We start from the raw sequence: 25,245 nt of genomic DNA, 5'->3' as shown, positions 1-25,245 counted from the left end.
GCTCTCAAAATACCACAGAGTCCTTTTTTTTTTTTTTTAAGATTTTATTTATTTGAGAAAGAGAGAGAGAGAGCGAGCACAAGAGGGAGGAGGAGGGTCAGAGGGAGAAGCAGACTCCCCGCTGAGCGGGGAGCCTGACGTGGGGCTCGATCCTGGGTCTCCAGGATCATGACCTCAGCTGAAAGCAGACGTTTAACCGACTGAGCCACCCAGGCCCCCCCATATCTCAGAGTCTTAAAACAGGAGGAAGACCCAGAGATTAGATTTGGGCCTTCAGACAGTAACCACCCAGGGCAGCAGGTTAAGGGGCTCTTCTGTGTGCTCTACAGCATTGCTTCTTAAACGTAAGTGGTCATTATATCACTCAGAACACTTAGTACCATTCAGATTATTAGGCTCCACTCTGGAGATTCAAATTCACCAGGTCTGCGAGGGTCCAAGAATTTGCATTTCTCACCATTTCTTCATCAGTGCTAATGCTGCTGGTCCACATTTTGAGAGCCAATATTCTATAGATCTTCTTTCTTCCTTTGTAGCCCTCATCACCAGAAGATGAGGGTGAGGCTCCATTCTGTTGGTCAGGACATGTGATGGAGAACATCGTGGCTCTTCGGCAGTGAATAAGGCCCAGGCCACATTGTAGTTCCTCGCCACGGCCGCTGACCCCATGCATGGGAGCAAGATAGACTTGTAACTTACTACCCATTCCTGAGGTTGCATCTTCTTTCAAATTAGAAGGTCATCTAGTTCAGTGGCTTCCAAAAGGCAGTGAGAACCAGTGCTAGGCTTGCACAAGCAAACCCAAGGAACGTGTTAAAAATATAAATTCCTTGCCCCTGCCCTGGGATATTTTGAGTCAATGAATCTGGGATAAGGCCTAGAGACCTGTGTTTTTAACAATCTCCCCTGATGATTCAATCCACTTCAAAGTTGTCTATCTACAGGCCTTGAATATTTCTTTCCATGGTCACACACGGCACATTCTAGTAATACACAGCTCTTTTGAGTATCTTTGCCCCAAAATCAGACTGTATCCTTAGAGAAGGGATTAGCAACCTTTTAGAAGGAGCATTCCACTGTTTTTTTCTTTAGTTTTTCCTCATCAGAGATGGCAATGGTGGTGGAATGGCCAGGGGTTCAGCCCCCTCCCCCCCAAAGGCCCTCAGGGACACTGGGTTCTTCAAAGAAGCACCATTCCTGGTATGTTTAGAAGTAACTGTGTGCACACAGACAACCTGGCCCCGTCGGCACTATAATGAGTGCGATTGCCCCAGTTTGGGATCCTCAGAAAGAGGGGAGGGTCCTTGCGTAAGCTCATGGATGAGTTCAGTCGTTCCCTCACCCGACATACAGTCACCGGGTATCTGCTGCGGGTCAGACACAGAGGTGTGCTCTCATGGTAAAAAGAGAAGCAAGAAACAGTTCTTGCGCTCAGGAGTCCACACTTTCAAATCTCAACTTCAGATGCTGAGACGTATGCTATTATCTGTTATATCTCCTTGGGCATCTGTGCTGATACACACACACACACACACCCCTTCTTCGGCACAGAAACTCATTTGGCACAGGTGTCCAGGGATTGCCAACCATCTTACATGCACACAGCCTTAAAACAAGAAGACAATGTCCACTTTAAGAGTTCCTAACTCTAACATCATCTGCACAATTTTATTTTAGTTTGCAGATCACACAGTTTCCTTCCAAAATTTTTCTTTATGCCGTTGTTGTTCTGGAGTTGGTTCACAGTCCATTGGAGGAAAAAAATGGCATTTATTCTGTTATTTGGAGAGGAAAATTCCTCGCTTTAAGGAGGTATAGACACTAATATTCATTTAAAAATCTAATGTCTAGGGATGCCTGGGTGGCTCAGTCGGTTAAGCATCTGCCTTCGGCTCAGGTCATGATCCTGGAGTCCCGGGATCAAGTCCTGCATCGGCCTTCCTGCTCAGCAGGGAGTCTGCTTCTCCCTCTGCCCCTCACCCTGCTCTCATGCTCTCTCTCACACTTTCTCTCTCTCTCTCAAATAAGTAAATAAAATCTTAAAAAAGTAAAAAATCTAATGTCTAATATCTACTTATTATAAAAACGGGCACATTTTTCTTTACAATTATCTGTTACACTGAATCCAAATTCAAATATTTTACAACACTTACCTAAAATGGACTGCTTTATGCTAAAATTCATGTAATGCTCCTGCCTTCTCCAGTTTAAGTCAGTCATCAAAAGATGCTCCATCTAGCCATATTTTTTTTTCTTGCGCTAAATAGTTTGAAGGTGTTACCAGCCCTCTTTGCTTTTAAGCAAGAGAAAATGCACTGTGGAAATGCTGTCTCTCATTTTTAAGGTCATTGATTGGGTGAAAAAGGCAAATGCCTTCTTCTTCTTCTTCTTCTTTTTTTTTATTTGGTTGAACTTCCTTTAATTAAGCAATTAACCTTTTAAAATAAGTGTATTCAAAAATCTATCAAAAAGAGCTAAATGAGATTTTAACAAAATCCTGACAATTTCAGCTTAAACATATACACAGAAACCATATGTGCTTCGGAAGAAATATATACACACAGGCATTGTTTACAGTGTGTGTTTTTATATTTGGAAGACATTGAAGGAAGAGCCATTCCATACATACATTATCTGCAGTGTACGTCCAGATAGCCCACATAGATTTTACATTAAGAGACAAAGATATCTTTATCCATGGTGGGTAGACAGACAGACTGACCGACTTCAAACTTGGACTTGCAGTGTAGATTTTTTTTTTTTTTCTTCCTCATCTCCGGGTACTGCTTTTCAAAATTGCCTCGGGCTACAGAACAGCACCTCAGATCCCCAAGGCCCACTGCCTGGCTCCTAATAGCCACTCTCCATCTGTGTCACATGAACAGCTGATGAGATCGCTCCAGTGTCTGTATTTTGGAGAGCACATCCACCCAGGTTAAAATGCCGGGGTTGCCAAGGAGCAGTCAGAAGCCATTAGTGTGGGTGAGAATTTGCCTTGCAGCAGTTCCTTGGCATAGTGGGAAGCGTGTACACGTGTCCCTGCTCGAGCGTATGTGTGTGTGTGTGTGTGTGTGTGTGTGTGTGTGTCTCCTTGTGCAAGAGACCCCTCGTATACGTGGGTGTATAGGGAGGGTAGACAGATGAAGACTAACCTCTGTAGATCCAGTACTCATAAGTCAAATGCCTTTTGTTTCCCTGGACTCTGATTAGTTCTTTGACTATTTGGGGTCCCTTTGACTCACTCTTTTTTTTTTTTTTTTTTTTTATCATAACAGACGGCAAAGAAAAAGAGAACAGCAACTTTGGGGTCATGCTCTAGCGTTTGGGCAGATGGAAGGGAGCTGCTTTGCCTTGGGGCAGGGTGGTTGTAATGAAGTGGCCTGTCAGTCTGTAAATAGTGAGGGTCATCTCTTCCATGTGATGGAGGGTATCACATTGCAGTGAAAATGGAAATGTCAATAAAATTAATCTGCCGGCTCTTTGCTGTGGCTTTTCTGCTTCTCTGGTCAAAGAAGGTTGAGGGTTTTTTGGTGAGAAAGGAAAAGAACAGGTATTGGGAAACCCACGGAGTAGACACAGAAGTTGGAAGGTGAGGGGCCCCATGGGCAGGCCGTCTTGGGGTAGCCCAGTGCAAGAGAAAGGAACGGGGCTGGGAACGAGCTGGTGGATCTGTAGCATTCCCGGCAAGCTGTGGAGTGTCTAGCTCAGGCTACATTGAGCACAGAGTTTATTGTTTTAGGCTTTCTTGGACAAGGTTTTTACTTAGCATGGGATTTATGGCATTTACTGCTAATGAATGTCTATTCTTAAATTACAAAAACCCCCATCTCAGCGCAATTCCCAGATGTCCTTCCAGGACCCCAGCTTCTTAAACACCAGCAGGGAGCATAAACTCTCCACTTCTCTGTTTTCCTCTTTCGTGTGGCTCCAGGCTAATGATGTGCAAGGAAAACACAGCCATCTATAAAGCCCCAGTGCTGTCCCCGTATTCTTCATTTATTTTGCATTTGATTATGCCACAAGTCGGATCTTGTTTCTTTCCTTTTTTTAAAGTTATTAGTTCAAATATTAATGTAGGGATGTGGCATATATTGCTGCTCTTGATTGATGCCTTCCCCAAAACAGGAAGACGTGCTCGTATGAATTTTAAGAAAGTAGGGGTCCTGCAATGCCTTGCCAGAAGAGTTTTTCAGATACATAATTTAGATGCCCTCCAGGCAGGCTTTCAAGGCATTTTTGCTGGAGGGCAAGAAAAAATAACTATGACTGTTAAAAGTAAATGATTTTTGCTAATGCACAATTAATGCCAGAGAAAAGCACAGAAGAGGAAGATGTTGATAGAAACTTCTGATTAAGTGAGCACCCTACCTTCATGTATATCTTTTTTTTTTTTAATGATAATGATCATGATCAGTGGTGCAGAGAGCTAAAAGTTTTCACGTCATGCAAATGCTGAGTGCAGGGTCATCTGAGGAGTGTGTGAATGTGCGTGCTTAGGAGGTGACAGTCCTAGGAGGGGCTGAGCAGGCAGTGTGTTATGTGCAATGAACAGTGACACAGTTACTGTCACCTATGCAGGCAGCCTAGAATATATAGACTACAGAACATTTAACTTGATTACCCTTCAGTATGTGTTCACTATGGGCATGGGGTTGCATTTTCACCGAATGGGTTTTCTGATGGCGGTTTTCCCACATTGGATTCCATAATTGACAAAGAGCTACTGCACTGTGTCAAGCGCACAATTATAATTGAATTAATGATATGGGCGAGTGTGAGACACACAAAATTAACATTTGAAGAGGCCTGGTGTAATTTTGTCTTTTACATATTTGTGTCTCCAATTATACTTTAATGAAAGAGAATATACCCGCTTAATGGATTTCTTTCAACAAGCTTAGCTGAGCTCGTCATTAGCCGCGCATTGTTGTTGGCACCCTTTCTGTGTTGTCTCTAATGTATTTTCATTTTTCTTCTACCAGGGGATGGTTTAGACAACAGTGTAGCTTCACCTGGCACAGGGGACGATGACGATCCGGACAAGGACAAAAAACGCCAGAAGAAAAGAGGCATTTTCCCCAAAGTAGCAACAAATATCATGAGAGCATGGCTCTTCCAGCATCTCACAGTAAGTCAAGATGAAAGAGGAAGTTTTGTTTTGCCTGCTGCTAGCATAGTATACAGGTTGATACAGATTTGTTAAAAAATAAGGTGCCTGTTTTCCCTTTCTTGTGATCTGATGACTAACGGAGCAGCGAAGGTTTTGCCAACTGTCACTACCCACAGAACACCCTCGGGAAAGGAGGACATTTTTGTTTTAATAGGCCAGGAATGGACATTTTCAAAATGGTCTAGAGCCCTACACAGCACGTGTAAGTAAATTTGTTATTTATGGTAAAAGGTATGAGAGCGATTTCAGATAACGCCACCGCGACCAAGGGAAATGGCTGTAAGGAGCTCAGGAATCAGGAAGGCTGCTGATTGCGTCTTAGCGAAAGCCACCTCCTCCAGGAGGGGGAAAAGCAGTGCCTTGCCCGGTGCATGTCCATCCGAGCTCATGGTATCAGCGCCTCTACCCTCTGGAGCCGCGTGCAAACATGGCCCGTGTTTCTGGGACAAACACAGAAGGGTTCTGGGTGCTATAGCGCCTTCATCTGCAGGGTGGAGAGTAAAGATTCTTTTTCAGCTGTTCAAGTCCATTTTCTTACAAGCTCACCCTGTTCACTTCTGGGAAAAGATCAACTATGCAACATTTTTAAAGTAACAGTGTATCTTTTACCCTCCTGTTTGCATTTGGTTGGTGTATACCTTGACTCTAAGACTCTGGTGACCAAAAAAAATAGGTATATGTATATATATTGTACACATATGTATAATATACATATATGTATAATATATATATATATTTATAAAATATTGTTACGGAGGAACCAGGCACTCATATTCTACTGTTCATTTGGAAATTCTGGGAAAACGGTAAAGGTGTCAGAGGCAGTTGCTTGCTATGATATTGTTTTCAGGCCATTCTCTTTAGGCTAATGCTTAAAAATAGAGGAGCCCACTGAAAGCTGAAGGTCTTCTTTGATTATCCAACTTGTGTGTTGCCATGCTGAATGACATTAGTTACAGTGTCATGGGTCCAGGACAAGGTTCCACTTTTATTTATGGTCGTGGCCACCGCTCTGCTCTTGCAGCGGAGCTGCAAAGGGCAAGGGGTGGAGTGGTGGTGGGGGGGGCGGAGTGATAAATTCACATTCCTAAATCGGCCATTTTGATGTAAGGACATTAGTAGCAAACTAAGGTGTATCGATCTGGCCCGTGGTGTCAGGATTAGCTGGGAGAACCAACGAGGCTGCCCGGGCAGTGGTTATTCTTGCCTTGCGGCTATGGCCATTTCAAAGGTCAGGGCCCTGCACTGACTCGGCTCAGAGGAATTAGACAGAACATGCGGTCTCTGGGCTGATTACTTAACCAAAGACAAAATAATGAGTCCTAAGCAAATACTGACTAATTGAAAGGGCTGTAAATCCATTACATATTGGTCAGGGATAATCAGGAGTATTTAATCACCTTTATCTATTCAGGAGCACTGAAGCTGCAACAGCAAAGCCCTGAACCTTGCCATGTGGCTATTATTCTCATCATTATCAAAATTACTTCACAGCTGTTCTTTGCTACATCACCTCAGCTGGAGATTTACTAACCTGTAAAATGTTTTTAATTTGGAAGTCGAGTGAGTGTGAGGGGAGGGGCTTCTCGGTTTTTTAAACGGAAGGTTTGTTTGGTTAGAGTAGCAAGTTAGAAAGGCAGGGTAGGGGCGCACGGAGGCGCACGGCCTGCTCCCTGAGAGCTCACCTGTTCGGCTTCCTCCCTCTGTCTTCCTTCATGCTCAGCCCTTCTCGCCAAAAAGAAAGATCTCAACGGTGGCTTTGCAGGCAAACATCTCCATGTATTTGCAATCCCTCAGTAATCAAAGTCAACATCCCAGAATAGCCAAACCTGGGAGAATTCAGCTGCTCTGTTTACAAATGAGGAAACTGAGACCCAGGAAGGGAAGTGATTAACTCAAGGTCAAGCTGCGACCAGGACCCAGCCTTCCCTGTCCCCAGCACTGTGCTTTTTCCACCACATTATGATGACTTTGCTAACACCGTTATCCCCTCTACCGGTGGCGTGCAAATCTCGCACGACCTCTGCCATCAATACACTTGGCGTCAAAGGGGGGAAATAGGGAGAAGCCAAGGGCCGTTTTCTGTATTTGTTTTTAAAGCTTCCAGCTCCCCCAGTCTCTCTGAGTAGAGAAGGCTTTCTTTGCACCTTTCTCTTCACGCCGACTCTGTCCTTCACCAGCCATATTCTGGGCCTTGAGCCTCCAGTGTTAGTGTCCGGCACCCTTGCTGGACCTCCCGCCTTGTCCTGTCGGTACCTTATCTCCCACGTCCCTGCCCTGGGCTGAACCCACGGGGCACTGTGGCCACTGGTGAAAAATTGTGGGTGGCCAGGGGTTGCTCGGCACTCCTTGTGGCTTTGCTGTGCTGGGGGCTACAAATCGACCACAGCACCTTGTCCCCGCCCCGAGAGTGCATTCATCTGGTTAGAGGAACTCAAGACTTGGTGCAGAATTCTATGGCCAGCTGAAAATTTTCTCTAATGCCTGTCCTTGGAGTGGGGAGAGAAGAATCAAAGAGTCTCAGCCAGGCAGTCGGGAAACCGGCCTTCGGAGGTCAGCACGCCCCTGTACTGGCTGAACCTCAGTTAAGCCCATTAAGTTCTCTGGACCTTCCGTTGCCCCATTTGTGCCCCTGTGGGACACAATGTAGGTTCTCCACACTGCAGGCTCTTTTCCTGCACCCACAGCACCGGGTTCACCTCAGGAGCACGTAGCCAGAGTCCTGTTCTATCCCAGCCTCTGGTCATCCTTGCCTCCCTGTCCCCCTTTCTTTTTTACTCTCTGCTAAGTGCTTTATTTTTCTCCTCCCCATGACCTTCTTTCACAACATGCCCCTTTCATTGCTTTCTCCCACTGGCTTTGTCTCCCAGTCTTTCCCTCTGCTCCCCTCCCTTGCCCTTTCTGCACCTCCCTTGTATCATAAGGAAATTCTCCCTGGCTGGCTTTCTCTTTGAAAAAAAATGTTCCCTCTTTATCCAGCTCTCACCCCAACTGCAGAGAAGAGGTTCAGTCACTTTGATGAGGATGGTCCTGTACAACTTTTACTTTCCAATCTTTAATGAGCTGAAAGATTTACTCAGCTATAATTCCGAGCTCAGAAACCAAGAATAGAGACCCCTAACTAGCGACATGTTAATTTAGACTTTTCTTACATGCACTAACGGGCATGAGGAAGTCCTTGGAAATAGAGATGCCCACTATATTTTTCTGTCACTTAATTAATTTCAACTTTCAAAGTGAAATGTTGGCTCTAGCTCACTGAAAATAGATGTAGTCTAAATTATTATTTCATGTAAATTTCTTCACAAGCACATGATCCAATGTGCATTCCTCCATTCTTAGTCTCTTTAACATTATTTCAAACCGATTTGTTCCCTTTTGTGCAGTATGACCTGTTCTTGTATTACAATAATCCCCGATGTACCCTTTTTTCTTTCTTTTTTTAGAAAGAAGCTAATTGAATTATCTCATTATTTTAATTTGTTAAGCAAATGTATTTTGCATCTCAGGATGTGTCCTTAAAGAAGGGGGCTGCTGAGGCTTTGCCCCCTGAATGGGCCATTGGCCCATTTTGACATTCATGCATTCATTAACTAGCAGAACATAAAAGAACTCTGGTTGTATTTTTTTTTCCAAACACCCAACCAGCATGGAGCAACTTTTTCCAATAAGCCACAGGGGTCTCTCTACATATGTTCTCAACTGCAAGCTATTGTCACCTATTCTGAATACCTCAAAAGGCCCAGAGAAAAAAGAAGCCCACCTCAACAAAGGCCAACTGTAGCAATTGTTAAGTCTTAGTCTCAATATGACAAAAATCATTAACCTTCAGTTTTCTTGGAAGCACAAGTTCCACTACAACTGTAACAGTTAAAACAATCTCAAATTCCTGTGCACCACCAACTTTAGGGAAAAAGGTAATACCCTTGCAGCTGATTGATTATATTGAAGGAAATATTTAAACTAAATCCAAAGTGGCATTAAAAAAAAAAAAACAACTATTGGATGAATTGAGGAATTTCCATATTCAGAGTCAAGCACTTTGAATTTAAATTTAATCTGAGGCTAGATAATTCATTTCTGGTTTCTAACTACGAATTTCCTAAGTGTCTTTTGAAAATCCCCTTTGAAAAACTCATAATAACTTTTAAAAAATAAACCCATATATATATACATATATGTTTCTAAATTATGTATATATTTAGAAATTCACCTCCCAGAAATATTCTATATATGATTACCCCCTCTTTTACTGGTTGATGGCTCTGCCTGTCTTCTCAGACTAAGAAATCTAGTGAAGATTGAAGAAAGAATCTGTTGGAAATGTATGTGCTTTTGCTGGAAAGTACCCAATGGCAAAAGAACTTAGGGAAATCCTAGGGAAGTATATTCCTTTCACTAACACATGGAGATTATGGTATCATAAAAGCCTGCCATTACAACTGTTTTTATTTGACTTCAAAGATAGTTAAAGAAAGAAACAGCAAGAAATAATACCGGGGCTAACGGTTTATTCATAACCGTGAAACACTCCTCCACGCCAAGAAGCCCTTAGTGTGCTCAATTAGGCTCTCAGGCACCTCCACTTGCCACCTTCGAGAGTTTTCTAGTTGTGCTGCGAAGAATGTATTTGATCATGGAATGAAAACAGGAAGTGCTCATACACAAAGACGCCCCTTGCTCATACCCATCTCTAACTAAAGGTTTTCTTATTTGAAAACACGGGGCTCAAGCTCGCACTTAGGGGATGTGGGACTTCTTTCAAAGATATGTGTGCAGAATCAGAAGCAAATTTACTTTAAAGTGATGTCCTATCATGCAGCCTTCTTGAAACTGCAGGTTCTAAAAACTGTGTGCCCTTTGTTCCTGGTGAGATGCTTTGTCCCCCTCTGGACCTCTGCTGATGGTGAGGGAGAGTGATGAAGCCTGCCGTTCACACGTTCAGTTGTTTGGCTCCTTGTCTATTAGAGATTGTTTCATAGGATTTTGTAAGGGTCTCCGGTAAGAAACATGAGTTTTACAGTTTATCATCCTGCAGAGACCATGTACCCAAGTTATGAGTAAATACAGCTCCATGTTCCCGCAGAGGAACACATATCTCTTCTCCAGTGAGCTCATCGAGATCATATGACAGTCAACTTAGTCATCTCAGATTTTTCTACTGTACCCACACAGAGGCACGCACATACACGTGCGAGACAGACAGGCAGACACAGACTGTTTTGCCTTGGAACTAGTTTCTTCCTCTTGTGTAGAGCTGGATGGCTTCTTTTCGTAAGTGAGGTGATGCAGTGTCGAAGTAAGAGCTCAGGGCCTGGCTGTCTGACTGGGGGGGTTAGGTGAGTCCTCCTTGAAGGGAAGCACGAAGTGTCCTTTTGTGGGGCTCTCCAGGCATAGGGTTCTACCAGTGTCGTGACTATCAGTTATTCATTATCGGGGGCAAAGCAAAACAAGACACAGGGCCGGGAACCTACACGTGGTAGAGTTGTGGTTTTGAGCAGCTATCCTCTCTGAGCCTCCTCTTCCATATCCGTAGAGTAGGGATAATTCTAGAACCAACTTAGAAGGGTTGTTGCAGGGGTTGCGTGAGATACTGTAAAGCACTCAACACTATGCCTGGCTCTTAGAATAAGGACATAGTATGATTCTTATTTTGATCTAGCTGAGTGGCCAGGGGGAGGCTTTGACCAGCGGAACTGGGCAGCCGAAAGTAACCACTTGCTTGTGCGGTCTGTGTGAGCTGGGGAGATCAGGTTTTCCCAAACAGGTCCCAAATGCGCCTCAGTAGGAGAGAACGTCATCTAAATCGTGCCTTCTGGAGCCATATAAACATCTGATGGCTGCTCACTTATGCTAAGTGATAGCATCCAAGGGTCCTGGTGCCAATGGAAAGCCAGAGTATGCTGGTGAGCCCTCTGGGGTAGGGTGGGAGGTGAAGAAGAAACCGGTTATGGAATAGCTCAGAATACCTCAGCCGGGGCCTACTTTTGATAGAGAATGTTCCCTATCACTGTAAGACGTCCAGTATGTGAACAGAATCTGCAGTCTCCAGCTTCCTCAGAGTGTTAAAGTCCAGGCTCCCTGACAGACAGCATGCTTTTTGGGTTTTTGTTTTTGTTTTTTTTTTTTTAAAGGGGTCACTGAATGTGAAATTAGAAGACTGGGTTTGAGCTCTGTGATCTTGGGTAAGTTAGTCAACCTCTGAACCTATTTCCTTATTGAAAAATTAAAATAGTAAATATGTGCCCTACTTAGCTGGTTGGTTGCTATCTCGGATGATGTAACCAGCGTGTGACTGGGATGCGGTGCACGAATGTTGAGTGTTTTGGTTTTTTGGTTGCGTGCTTGGGTTTCCAGCTGCCTGAGCTCTTGCAGTACCCCAGGAGATCAGCCGGGGTGAGAGACACCGCGCTGCCAGCCTCGTTCATCTCTACCCCGGGTTCTCCACCTGTTCAGGCCACAGGGGTATCCATGGAGACTCTGACCGTGCCTATCATGGGATCTCTTTCTAAGGGCCTTGAGTAGTTAACTGAATCAGTATTCCATGGACGTTAGTTGTTTCTACTTGAAAATTAGTGCCTTTATGATTCTGAGATGATCTACTTAATACCAATTGCTATAGGCCAAATGAATACCAAGTATAAAATGCTGGACTGACTTAGGACGTGAGAGATGGCCTCTCTCACATTCGGAGATCTAGATGAGCCCTGCTGGGCAGGGGAATCTGCATGTGCAAATGCATGTGCAGAACGCACAGCTGGAAAACACCAGCAGAGAGGACGTCCCACAAACACGCAGCGCACTGAGGCCGCCCCTCGCTGCAGCCCTTGCGTTGTTTTTCTGCTTGCCAGGAGAAAACATCTGTGAATTATTTGAATGGAACCTTATACTGGAGATCGTCTGAATTGGTGTCATCTCTGTTTAATTTCAGGAAATGATGTCACAATGCATTAAATAACAATGCTGGGTGATTTATTTTCCCATGGACATGCTGTCCTAAGCATTCCTCTTCTCTGGCAATGTTTCCAATTAACTGTAAGCTTGAGTGTTCTTCCTATTTCGTAATGATTTTGAGGGGTGGGGGCGGGAGGTGGGGGTGGGAAGAGTGGTAATTTCAGAGGTTGCCGAGGTTCAGAGCTAATGGCACATCCATCATGTCCTTATTGGGACAGGGAGGGTACTGAACGTCAGGGCTGTGATCACCAGTGTCGACCAACAACAGTGTTGGTTGGTTTTAAAGAATGTCTCAAAAAGAAAGCCTGAATGTTCTGATCCTAGCTGTCCAAAGAGCCACCAGATAATTTTAATAGCGACCCGCATACTGTAGCTTCTGTCTTGATCAAAGTTTCTATGCACTCCCTTCTTCAGTAAAGAATAGAGGACATAAGTCAATTCTGTGTGCCATCTGTCGTCGTTTTTACAATTTCTCAAATTAAAGAGACAGGCCAAAAATTTAATGTTGTGTTGAATCCTAGAAGCTGCTCTAGAAGAAATAAAATTGTGACCACATTTATGTTGTCTCCCTTGGAGGAAAGAAAAAAGTTGCATTGTTGCTGTGTCATAACCTTGTCCTTGGAGTCCCAATCTGGTGTTTGGGATCAGAGTGTGAGGGGTTCAGCACGAAAAGGCTGATGTGTTTGGGACTCAGCACCCCTTGTCCACATTCTGAATGATTTTGAGGTCAAGTCCCCAGTATAGTTGTGGTGGCAGTGGCCTTCCATGGGGGTGCCGAGGTGTGTGGTCTCCTCAGTACAAAAACATCTGGTCAAGAGATTTCAAAAGTCTATCAAACAATCCCATTTAAAAAGAAGTTCAGCTGAGATAGATTAAGAAAATTAAGTCCCAGATTATGAGCGACTAGCTGACAGACACATTTTTAAAATGAGCAACTGGGTGAGAAGATTGAAGAATGAAATGCTTATTAAATTACCATCAAAAAGACACTAAAATAATTATTAGCTCAAAGTTTAACACCCAATTTCATAAAATATCACTCTAAGTATAATTGTTTAAAAATACGTTACAGAATTCAAAGAGATGGAGAATGGAGGACCCTTGAATAAAAGAAAATAGAAGGCATGTGCATATCTGAATATTCAGCTATTTAAAACCTCCAAGAATAGAGTGCCATTAAATGCTGTTTAGCGAAATCCGTGAATATTCATTCAGATTGTAGAGAACGGTTCCATTTCTTCATTCCACACGACCACAGTGTGCGAGTGTGTTCTGTGGAGAGGTGGCGTTATTGGCATATAAGGGCCAAGTAGACTGGGCTGTGAGAACACTCACTGTCCCTCAGCTTTGCTGCAGCAGGACAGGGTCATTAAAGTCATCTTCATGCTCAGGATTAATTCTGATATTAGAGACCGTTGCTGCACAGATTTCAGGAGACTCCCGCAACTGCCCTGCCTTCTCTGTGCTGTGGTCTGTTTTTGCAGTTTGGAACAGATTAGGGAGTGTAAAGGTGATATCCTGCCCCACTGCTCCTGTTAAGAAGTAGTGACTTGGGGAGGAAGCATGAGGTTGGGTGAATGGAATTTGCCTTTAGCACATTAACATGCTGGGTACCACTTTCTGAATTGATTGGCAGCCGTTGTTTACAGTATGCAGTGTAATCACGGGCACCCTTTAAAGGTGTATTATCCTCTTAAAACATAATAGTAATGCCATTTTCATGCTTTTACATTTGCTATTCATATTTTGAACTGCCAAGTCCCAAATCTGCCAGAACTGATTTAAGTTGTTTTTATCTAATAGTAGATAAGTTGTCAAGTCACAATATAATGGCAGATAATTTTTCTTAAACTATAGTTTTACTTCTTAGTTATAATAGATAACATGAATATTTGTTGACTCTGACTTGATTGTCCACAAAAAGAAAAATTACAACTCAAGAGATTATTGTTGTGGGATTCTGAGATAAGAAGAAATGAAGAGAATATTCTTCTCTAGTTACTCTGAGCATTATAGAAAATTAACATGAGCCACTAATCAGCCGTCTCCCAACCACCCTGCCGCTCAGTTTACCGATACCTGATTTGCCTAACATAGCCAGACAGCAAAGATCCACCCTTCATCCACCAAAGCTGGTTGCTGCTCTCAATTTTAATACCTCAGTTTTCACATCATTATATATATATATATACATATATACATATATATATACATATATACATATATATATACATATATATACATATATACATATATATATACATATATATATATATATACACACACACACACAGATACATAGACTGATTGATTTACCTGTGAATCATTCCCCTACATTCACAAATATTCCAGAATTAATTTTGACTTGGAAATAGCTGGAAACTCCAGAACTAATAATTTAGGTAAGGATAATCCCATGACTCCGGTCATATTCCAGTTGTAAAATGGCTTATTTCTTACCCTGGACACATGGTGTGACCCTGTCATAAGCCGACAATAAACAACGCAAGTACGCTGGGGGTGGTGTTACACTAGTCTTTTAAAAAGAAAAAAGCTTTTATCAATAGAAGAGGTGGATGCTGGATTATTCCCTGTAGGTTTGGTGACATGTTGGAACTCTATAAAAGCAGCCTTATTTTTTTCCCCATGGTGAAAAGTTACAGGTTCCATTTCAGTGTTCCAAGATACCTGCAGGCAGCTCATGAGTTCTTACACTTGTTTTAAACCTTGCCTCACGATGAATTAAGAAAAAAAAAAAACCTGTTAAGAGGGCACGGGCAATATGAGATCGTTATTAGTGAGTTATAGTCGCAGTTCAGTTTCTGCATTAGTTTCTAGCAAACCATAAGTTCTGACCTGTATGGCAGATCCCACCGACCACTCGATGGCACTTTGATGAAGACCCTCCTTACTGCTTAATCCTGAAGGTTTTATGTTTGCTAGTGAACTGCTTAAGTGATAATCAAGTATGACCAAGTGAGAGGCATCAGTTTTTAATATGACCTCTGTACCCACCCCGGGCATCCTTTCAAAAACAGTTTGAAAGTATGTACGTACGTATGTACGTATGTATGTATGTATTTTTGCAGAGCAAGTTTAAAGAAAAGTGTGATTTGGTTCTCTTTGGTTCTTACATGCTTGTATTCTCTTGTCAGTGTCTATCCCAAATACTACCCCCACCCCTGCTTATTTAAAACATTTATGTGATTAGTTAGGTAAACAGGAGGTGCTTAAATTCACCTGAATCTGTGGTGGTGCTTGATTGGGGTAGACAGTGGAAATGTTTGGGATTAATCAAAGAATCAGTGCTTTGCCTACCTTTGATAGTAAAGACAATCTGTTAATTCCTTGTGCTTTACAAAAACAAACAAACATTTCAGGGCAGGGAGAAAGAAATTCCTACTGTTGACAGGAACACACCCAAATATCTGTACATACATCGGAGGCAGCCCAGTTAGGATCAAGGTGAAGTTATTTAAATAAGATCTTATTCTCAGCTCAGAACCTTTTGTTCTCTGAGTTATCTTGGGCAAGTCATTTAACTTTCTGAGTGCTGGTTTTTTCACCTTGTTATTTTGAGTTAGCTGAGATTAGGAATAGTCCTTTGAAAAGGGCAGAATACTACGAAAGCACAAAACGATATTCATTAATGTCTTCCTGTAACCCACCAAAATAATTAATTTGCTCTGTCTTAGCTCCATGAAAGCTGAGCTTGGATATGGGTGAAATACTCTTCAGAGGAAAATGTTGTACTTGTTTCTTTTGACCTAAGTCTTTTGGGAATGAGGCTCAAATCCTACAGTTAGCATGAGATATACAAGGAAAGTGCAAAGACCTTTTGGACCATTCACCCTGTGGCACGGTTTATAAGGGCATCATGAGTGAAAATAATTTTTGAAATTTCATAAACTCAAACTTAAGAGAAAGAACCGGGTGAATGATAGCAAAGAAACCTCACAATGAACTTACTCCCACTTGTATTATTACAGCTTTGGAACAAGCTCCTTGGGGATTTCGGTATCTTTGTTCTTTGTCCATAAACTCTTCATCCTGAGAATTAACCGGTTCACCAGTCTGCCACTTTTTATGCTGGCCAAGCTGGTGAGAACGAGCAGCTTTGCATCTCTAAATCCTAGGAGAGACATAGAATTATCTCTTTTCAGCAAGACACTAGTGAGGCTATTTTATTTTTTTCCTGAAGATAGTTCTGATCTGGATGCTAAACCAGGCTACTTTTGATCCTACATCCAGAGATTTGTGCATGCTACAGCTCGTTAGACAGAATCCTGTTTGGCTACAGCATAGAATAGGTATGGGAGAATAGTGGGAAAAGCTTGGAAATGTATACTGAGGCCCTAGGTTTAGACCTTACAACCCAGATATCCAGGCGAGGAACCTCCTTGGGTGTTAGAAATGGTAATACTATGGTTTGAGAGTTGAGACTGATCTTTGCAGAAGCAATGCTTGGAACCATGGTAATGGATAAAGGTAAGTAAAGAATAGAGCACAGAAAGAAGGGGTTAGTGGAGAGAATCTCTGTGAAAACTACGTTTAAAGGGAATAAGAGAGAAAGTAATGAGCAAAGATAAAGAAATCAGATTAGTAGGAACATAATCAGATCATGTGAAGAGAAGGAGTTTCAAAGCAGAGGAAGTAGATTCAGCAGAAAGATCAAGGACAATGATGACTAAAAATAAGCCTTTGGATTTGGCACTCGAGAGTCCTGGTCTACCTTTGAATTCTACAGGCTGAGGAGCGAGCACGCAAAGTTGGAAGGGAACAAAGGAAGAACAGAGGACAGTGCGTGGGATGGCAGGGTCAGCAGTGAGGTGTAGCGGGTGAATCAGGTGTTGCACTGGTGGCGGGAAGGGAGCCAGGCTGTGGGTGTGCAGGGGTGGAGAGGATGACACTGCAGGGGTTCCGAAGGAGGAAGCCAGTGAAGGTGGAGGTCAAAGCACAGGTGGTAGGAAAGTCAAAGAAAGGTGGGTAGGAGTCAGACACCTTTTGTACAGAATAGGAAGAAAGCTGAGGAAATTCAGAAAAGAACTGCTCTAACTAGGCGAGTTGGAAATGTGGAGCGTGTGATCGGGAGCGAATTAGAAAGGCATAGCACTGCAGCACTGAATCCAGAGGCCAGGCTGGAATAGACCCGCTTTGCACCATTTCGTCCTTCCCCAGGCAGAGCTCAGGCACCCAGGGGTGGGAGGAGGAAAGCAGATGCCTAGGTGAGAGGGAGAGTTTTAGAGAACTGTTGAATGGCTGACTAGTTAAGTCAGAATTCCGATGAGATGTTCCTTTTTTGGATCATGACTGAAAAATGATTCTGCAGTTCATCTGAATAATGAAACAATTAAGAAAAGTCAAGATATTTTTGGAAAAGAAAAATTAGGGAGGTCTTGCACTGAGTTATCAGTAAAATAGATTACAGAGCTGCACGATATGGCCCTGGCTAACGTAACAGGCAGAATGATCATTTGAACAATGTAAGGATACAGAAATCAACCCAGATATATGAAGAAAGTTATTCATTTTAAAGGCATCACTTTAAATCAATTGAGAAAGAAAAAAGTAAGTCAATGAGCGCTTTTTTGGTTAACGGTTTAACTATTTTTGAAAAAACAACCAGTACTCTCAATTGAAGTAAGTTCCACATTTAAGAGTTCATTGAAGGAAATATAACTATTTCTTCTTCCTTTATTTATTTAGTAAAATCCTTTCAGAACATACAAACAAAAGAATTATAAAGAAAAATAGTGTGGGGGCGCCTAGGTGGCACAGTTGGCTAAGCATCCGACTCTTGGTTTTGGCTTAGGTCATGGTCTTGGGTTTGGACTCCACGCTCAGCACAGAGCTGGCTTGAGATTCTCTTTCGCTCTCCCTCTGCCCCTCCCCCTCCTAAAGTAAATAAATAAATCTTAAAAGGAAAAGTGGTAATAGGTTTAAACAAAAATAAAAATTGAAAGCTTTTGAATGTCAAGAAAACACCATAACATAAAGGCAGACATTAGAATGGTAAAAATATTTGCAACATCCTATAACAGGCAAAGGATTAGTGTCTCTAATAAAGTGTACAAATTGACAAGGAAAAAAGTACAATGAAGGCACAGATGAAAAGGTCCATTCACAAAAGAAGAAATATAAATGGACAATAGGCATTTGAAAAATGTTCAAGGTGATTAGTAACCAAATCAATTTCAAAAAAGCAACAAAATACTGTTTTTTTCTATCAAATTAAGAAAAACTAAAAACAATTAATATCCAGCTCTGTCCAGAGTGGAAGGAAATATCTCCCTTAATGATGACAATAAAAATTGGCTTAGCCTTTCTGGAATTTAAACTTGTAATATAAATTACTAATCATGTTCTTATCCTTTGATCCAGTAATTCAATTTCTAGGAGTTTATCATAAAGGAGTAATAAGAAACATACACAAAATTATGCAAAATGTTGTATGAAGATATGATATATGACAATAAAACATTGAAAACCACCTGTATTTCCATCTGTAGAAGACTGTAATGGAATATTATGGACTGCTGTGTAATCATTAAAAATTACAGTTTCAAAAATATTTTGAGGTACAGAATAATCTCTCAGTGTATTATCAGGTGAAATAAAACCGTTAAGGCGGTGCTTATTTTATTTTTTAAAAGATTTTATTTGAGAGAGAGCGAGTATGCACAAGCAGGGGTGGGAGGCCAGAGGGAGAGGGAGAAACTCTCCACTGAGCAGGGAGCCCGATGCAGGGCTTGATCCCTGGACCCCGGGATCATGACCTGAGCCAAAGGCAGACGCTTAACTGACTGAGCCACGCAGGTGGATAAGGCAGTGTTTATGATATGATTTTACTTTCGTGAAGGAAAATATATATAGATATATGCATAGAAGAACAAATGAAATGTTAACAGTGATTATGTTTGGGTAGTGAGATGTAGGTGACTTTTTTTAGTTTCTTCTTTATGCTTATTTGTATGTTCTAAATTTTCTATAACACGTGTACCGTGTAGTACACGACAATGCATTTATTCTAATAAAGAACCTTACTGGGCAGGGAGGAGCCCACTGAGAAGTTGCAAGTCCAGATAAAGATGAAGAGAGAGAACAGAGAAGCAGGGAAGGAACGTTTTAAGGTCTGTGATCTTGGAAGTACAGTATCTCTCCATGATGAAATTCAGGGCTGATGCAGTAGAAACGGTTGACATTGGAATTAAGAGAGGCAAGATGTTTGAAAGGTCTCTGCCATATATATTGAAGCCTTCAAAAGTAGAGGCAAGCAGCAGTAGGGAGAGGAACCTTCTAACTTGTACAGAAGCCATTGGGGAAAGTGGAGGTGGCTTAGAGGTCCGCATTCTTCTGTCAGTGGTGATGGTGAGGGATGACCGCAGATGCCGTGGACTTCATGAGAAAAGTGGGTGGAAGGCTTTAGATCGGGGGCTGGGAGCAGGAAGTAAGAGAAAGAAGGGAAGAGAGAAAAGTCTGGCCTCTCTTCCCAGATATCAGAGGGACTGGTAAAGAGGAGAAATGGGTGACTTCAGTGGGAGAGTGTCTTAGTTCAGGCTGCCGGAGACTGGGCAGGAGGGGGGGGTGTTAAACAGCAGAAATTTCTTTTCTGCTAGTACTGGAGGCTAGAAAGTCCAAGATCAGGTGTTGGCAGCATCAGTGTCTGGTGAAACCTTTTTCCATGGGTTGCAGACAGAGAAACCTTACTGTGTCCTCACATGGCCTTTCTTTGGAATGTGTGTGTGGCGGGGGGCAGATCTTTGTCTCGCCTCCTCTTCTTATAAGGCCACCAATCCTGTGAAGTTAGGACCTCACCCTTATAACCTCTTTTAACCTTAATTACCCTCCTAAAAGCTCTATCTTCAGATGTCATTGCAATGGAGGCGAGGGCTCCCACCTACGAATTTTGCAGGGACACAGTTCAGTCCATAGCAAACGGTTTTTAGGGAAACCTGTTTCAGGACAAACTCAAGTTTTAAAAAGTCCAGGATGTAGAAGTTCTGTTTGTGGAAAAGATCAAAGTTATTTTTGTTCCCTGACACAGCAGGTAAGGGTGAGGGCAAAGAGGCAAGTTAACTTAGGAGGTGGCGAGACAAAACAAAAAGAATGCCAAGAGTCATGCTGTCGGGATTGCAGCCCTTTGCCCAGAAAGCTCTCTAGGATGCTGTCAGGGATTGGAGCAGAAAAACCAGAACACAGATCCCTAAAATGTTTCCCCAAAGCACCTGGATGGAGGAGGGAAGGAGGAGCAGAGAAGGCCTGGTGATGACAACTCAGTTGGCTGAAATAAACCGCAAATAGATTTCTTATTTTGGTCGTGCTTAAGGTTGGTTGGATCTAGCTGTTTTTCTTTAGAGTTCAGTTTTACATATGTTTCGGCGCCCCAACCAGCTTGTGTAGTTTCAAGATTTTTTTTTTTCCCGATTGCTTCGGCGGTGTCTCAGTCCGGGAGGGGAAGGACTGAAGGACGCGGTGGACGGCAGACAGGCTCATTCCCTGGTTTGTCAGGCGGTGCTCTTGACCCTTCCTCAGGACCTGTGATTAATACACGCTTTGTAGAGGAGACTTGGCAAACCCTGCTCTCCACAGGACTCAATTCATAATTCACAGCGAGCAGGAGGAGCCGGGGCTTTGTGGTGGCTTGTTTGCTCTTCGCTGCACAAAAAAGCAATGCGTTCTGACCTTCACTGTTATCTAATCAGGAAGTAGCCAGGCCCGGCATGGAGTGGAGTCCTCCTAGGGCTCTCTACAACTGTAAATTATGTTCGGGCTCCCCGGATCTGGGGCACGCCACACTTTACATTACTATTGTGTATCTTAAAATAAACAGCATCGCAAGCTGTTTATTTTGGTGTTACTATGTATGCAATTTTAAAACAGTGGTTACTTAAACAAATGTCTCTGTTCCCACAGCACTTGAAAGCCAGTGTTTGCTCCTGTGGTTTTGGGTTTTGTCACTTCTGTTTGGATTATATCTGAAATCCACACTGAGCACTCGGACGAAGCTGGCGGTGCCTAGACAGGACCTGTGATTGGGCCATGCCCTTCACCCTGTTCAGCTCTCTTCCCCCCCCCTTCCCACACTCCCCCTACCTCAAGAGCGCTGTAGGCACACACACCATCTTGAGATTTTGTCTTCCCCTCGGAACACTTAGTTTATCCCCATGAGTCCTCAAGAGGGTCCTTTACGTTCCTAGATGCTGTACAGTTTAATTAAATAAGTGGTACTGTGATGCTTCTGTCATGAAATACTACCAAATGTTCATATGAAATTGTCATTGGGAGGGATGTCTGGGTGGCTCAGTTGGTTAAGTGCCTGCCTTCAGGTCAGGTGGTGATCCCAGGGTCCTGGGATCGAGCCACGCGTTAGGCTCCCTGCTGAGCGGGGAGCCTGCTTCTCCCTCTGCCTGCCACTCCTTCTTGTGCCCTCGCTCTCTCTCTCTGACAAATAAATAAATAAAATATAAGAAAAAATAAAAATAATAAATAAATAAAATTGTCATCTGGGTACTGGAAATACAGCACATACTCCACTGATAAAGTCTGGGCAAGATGGAAGGGAAGAAGGGCAGTGGACAAAATGGACAGAAAGATAAGTTTTGACAGTGACTTGCCCAAGGACCTGAGTCTTTATACTCGTCTGCATACGGGGGTGAAATAGGGAGGTACAGAGTCTTAGTAACACAAGGCTTGTGGGAAGGGCTTTAGTTTAACTCCCAGGAGGCCACTTATTAGCACTGTTTCTTTGGGCAAGTTCTTTCACATGGCTCAGCCTTCATCTGTAAAATGGATAGGATTGTTGGGGTGGGAGGGGGACCAGATGACGTAGAATGTGTAAAACAGCCTTGAATGAGGTTGGTACTGCATAATTAGTCTTCCCCTTCCTACCCTACTCCTCACACCATGATATGAATTATAGCTGTGGGTGGTCTGGGCATAGTCCCATCAGCTTGAAGCTGCCGTTCGTGTAGTGTGGGACCCTCAGCGTCCCACCTGCTCTGCGGCTGGGTGATGTTTGGGATAGTCATTACCCAGAATCCACTTGGTCATTAGAGGTGGGGCAACAGCATTCCAGATTTCCTTCTCCATTCCTTGGTTTGTTTTATCATTTAGAGACATTCTAGATTTAGTCTTTGGTTTTCCTTGCTTTCTGATTTCATGAAGGTGACTCTGCAAGATATTTTGTGTGTGGATTTTTAATTCTAAATACACAGAAAATACTCAGTGATCATACAGCGATAGAAAGCGTGTCTCTTATTAGCTAAGTTGCCTTGGGCAACTGATTTAACCTTTTCATAGCCTCAGTTTCTTCCTTTGTCAAGTGGGGATGATAGTAATCACGCCTCCGTCTCCTGCCTGGGTTATCACAGCGCAGAAGGGAGATAAGCATTTGCTACTTTATCTGCATTAAGTACTCGGGAGAGTTAGCTCTCGTCGTTATGTTTGCCCTTTAAGGGGGGCAGGTGTTTTTTAATTTTCATAATTATTTTGAAAGTGAAATAATTTCAAAGTTCTTGGTGTCATCAGCTCACCTCTGTCCTAAACACCATAGAATCCCATTTTCCTTGAAGGAACTAACCACAAATCTCTAAGAGGGGCATGAGAGAGATAAATGGGGATGGCAAATAAGATGGGGTGGTCACTCGGTGATGTCTGTCTTCCCTCTTCAAAGCCAAGAGTGCATCCTATCATTCATCCTTTCTGTGGTTGGCCAAACTTAGGACATACCCTGGTTGGTGGTATTTTTCTTTTCATCTGCTTGTTATCTTCCTAATAATTAGACACAATCCGGCAAGCTTTGTGTACATGTTTTCTCTTTCCCCGGTTTCAGCCACCTCCAGCCCCTGTACTGGCTGGAGTGCATTTGATTTGACTGCATTTCCCTTTTTCCTCATTTCTTTAATCTCCTGTATGTCGCTTGCATCTGGAGTTCAGATAATTGTATTATTTTCTATTGGTCTGCCCCCTTGGAAACTGCTCAAGATTCTCATTCTGAAGAGAGTGAAGGAGAATGCACTTTTTTGCCCCAATAACATTAGATGGCATAGTGACAACTGTGTGTTTGTTAAAAAGCAGTTAGCACAAATTAGAAATACTTCACAGCAGATGTGTTTTGTGAAAGGATATGTTAAAAAATTAAACAGAGAATACTTTCCGGTTATAATTTTAGAAAAATATTGTGCAATGAAGCAAATTTACAATTCATTTAAAATCAACCTTTTTATAGAGTGTGTGCCTTCACGATAAAATTTTGACAATTCTGCAATTTGTTTCAGTGTTTCATTGAGGGGGCGGAAATCCATCTGCTAGTTATTTTGGGGGACACCATTACATCAATAAAATGATTCCAAAGTTGTACACAGACTTCATTTTAAATTAATGTGTAGCTGTTTTAAGTATAAGTGACTTAAAGGTAAAAGTTCTTATTATATGTATAGTAGGAATTTCTTTTCCTTCTGTCAAACACAATCCCAGTGTACTGTGCTCTCCAAGAATATTTATGGGCCCTGGGTTCTTGCAGACGTTTCTTATTTTTACTTCACTGACCCCTTTTTCAGCTGCTAGAGGGACATCTTTTTTTTTTTTTTTTTTTTGAAAAGTTGCTGCCATTGATAGAGTTGCTATTAATCACTGTCTACCGTGTTGTGACGTAGGTTCTAAAAACATCCCATTGACTGGCTTTTGCAAGCTGGAGACTTACCCACAGCACTGGCCTTTGATATTCGACTCACACCAGGAAAAAGAAAATGCAGAGTAAAAACACGCACACACATACACAGACACACACACACAACAAAAACTGCAAATAGAAAAAAGAACAAAAACTGGAGAACACAGAGTGAAATCAGAAACAGATAGCTTTCTGTGAGCGGCTTAGTTTGCCATGGGAGCAGCGAAGCTATAAATCTCAGCAGCGTTTGGAAACTGAGCACGCGGCTGCTAAATTTATCATTCGTTCTTTGTTGGTGCAGGGAGGGTAGTAGCTGGCTGACTTGACCAACTTTGGTTTCTGTCCCCCATCCAGACCATTTCATTTTTCTCAAAACGAAATCAGCATTTGTCTTTTGTTGGATCAAAGGATCCCGGGGGTTGGACCCACTGTAGGGAAAAGAAGGGGCATGAAGGACTGTCTTGGAGTCATCTGTGTGTTGTGAAACTGTGTGATTTCTTCCAACTCATGGCTGTGGCGCTGGGGTGCCTTTCCTTCTCAATAGAAGGAAGAGGGATACGCATCTCCTGCTCTCTACTCTTAAAAATTTAAATCCATCTGTGGAATTTAAAAAGCGCAGGGAAAGAAACTTCACCGCCATGAGCAGATCTGGAGCTCGATGAAGCCGCAGAATCCCCTCCTTTTGTTTGCACTAGTGTTCTCTGTTGCACTGCACTGGGGGGGGGGGGGCGGGGGGGGAAAGGTAGAAAGCACGCCTGCTACAGATGTGACTAGCTATGAATATTCATGAGTGCCGTTCTCCTCTTTCCTACAGCACGCAGGCCTTTCTGATCTCCCTCTTGCACAGCTCACAGATGCTCCCCCCGCCACCGCCTCCACGCCCCCACCTCAAATCTGCCCTCCCTGACCAACCCTTGAACAAGATTGCAGTTTCGTTCGATCACAGCCTGGCATGATACAGTGATCAGTGGCCTTCGAAGAGTGTGTGTGTGTGTGTGTGTGTGTGTGTGTGTGTGTATGTGTGTGTGCACGCGAATATAGTCTTGCATCAAAACAAAGGGGGGAGAAAAGAAAAAAAATGTAATTATCCACAGTTTTATGAATCCAACTCCCCTTAATGTTCATTATTTAAACCAGCAGCAATTACAAGTTCAAAGGGGTTTAGAGGGCCAGCAACCCGCATAATCACTGCCAAATTAAGCGGGACTCATTCGTCACAGGAGAGTACACCCTGAGCAGTGAATCATGCATGCCGTGACAGGCTCTGATTTACATAAAGCAGAAATCTGTGCCCTCGGGGCTGCACGTTACTTCATCTCGGTAGCCCCGTGCTACGTGGCTGTTCTTTTGGTGTTAGGAGGCTGATGCTACCTTCGACGTGGCCCAGCATCTCACTCACTGTTGACGGTAGTCACTCACGTTAGTGTGGGCTTGTGTTCACGTCACATAT

At 42.9% G+C, this 25,245-nt stretch overlaps 1 protein-coding gene across 7 annotated transcripts in view; it reads left to right on the top strand.

The window, feature by feature from the left end:
* MEIS2 (Meis homeobox 2) overlaps positions 1-25,245 on the top strand; it is a 203,340-nt gene that overhangs the window by 58,213 nt on the left and 119,882 nt on the right. For all 7 annotated transcript variants that reach the window (XM_045815996.2, XM_045816003.2, XM_087859294.1 and 4 more), the window contains exon 8: positions 4,983-5,128. In XM_045815996.2, coding sequence (XP_045671952.1) covers positions 4,983-5,128 — 146 coding nt within the window. The remainder of the gene's footprint in view (positions 1-4,982; positions 5,129-25,245) is intronic.

This window comes from Ursus americanus, chromosome 36, assembly GCF_024610735.1.
Source record: "Ursus americanus isolate L20-20 chromosome 36, mUrsAme1.1.p, whole genome shotgun sequence".
Lineage (NCBI taxonomy): Eukaryota > Metazoa > Chordata > Mammalia > Carnivora > Ursidae > Ursus > Ursus americanus.
This window is presented reverse-complemented; position numbering and strand designations above follow the sequence as displayed.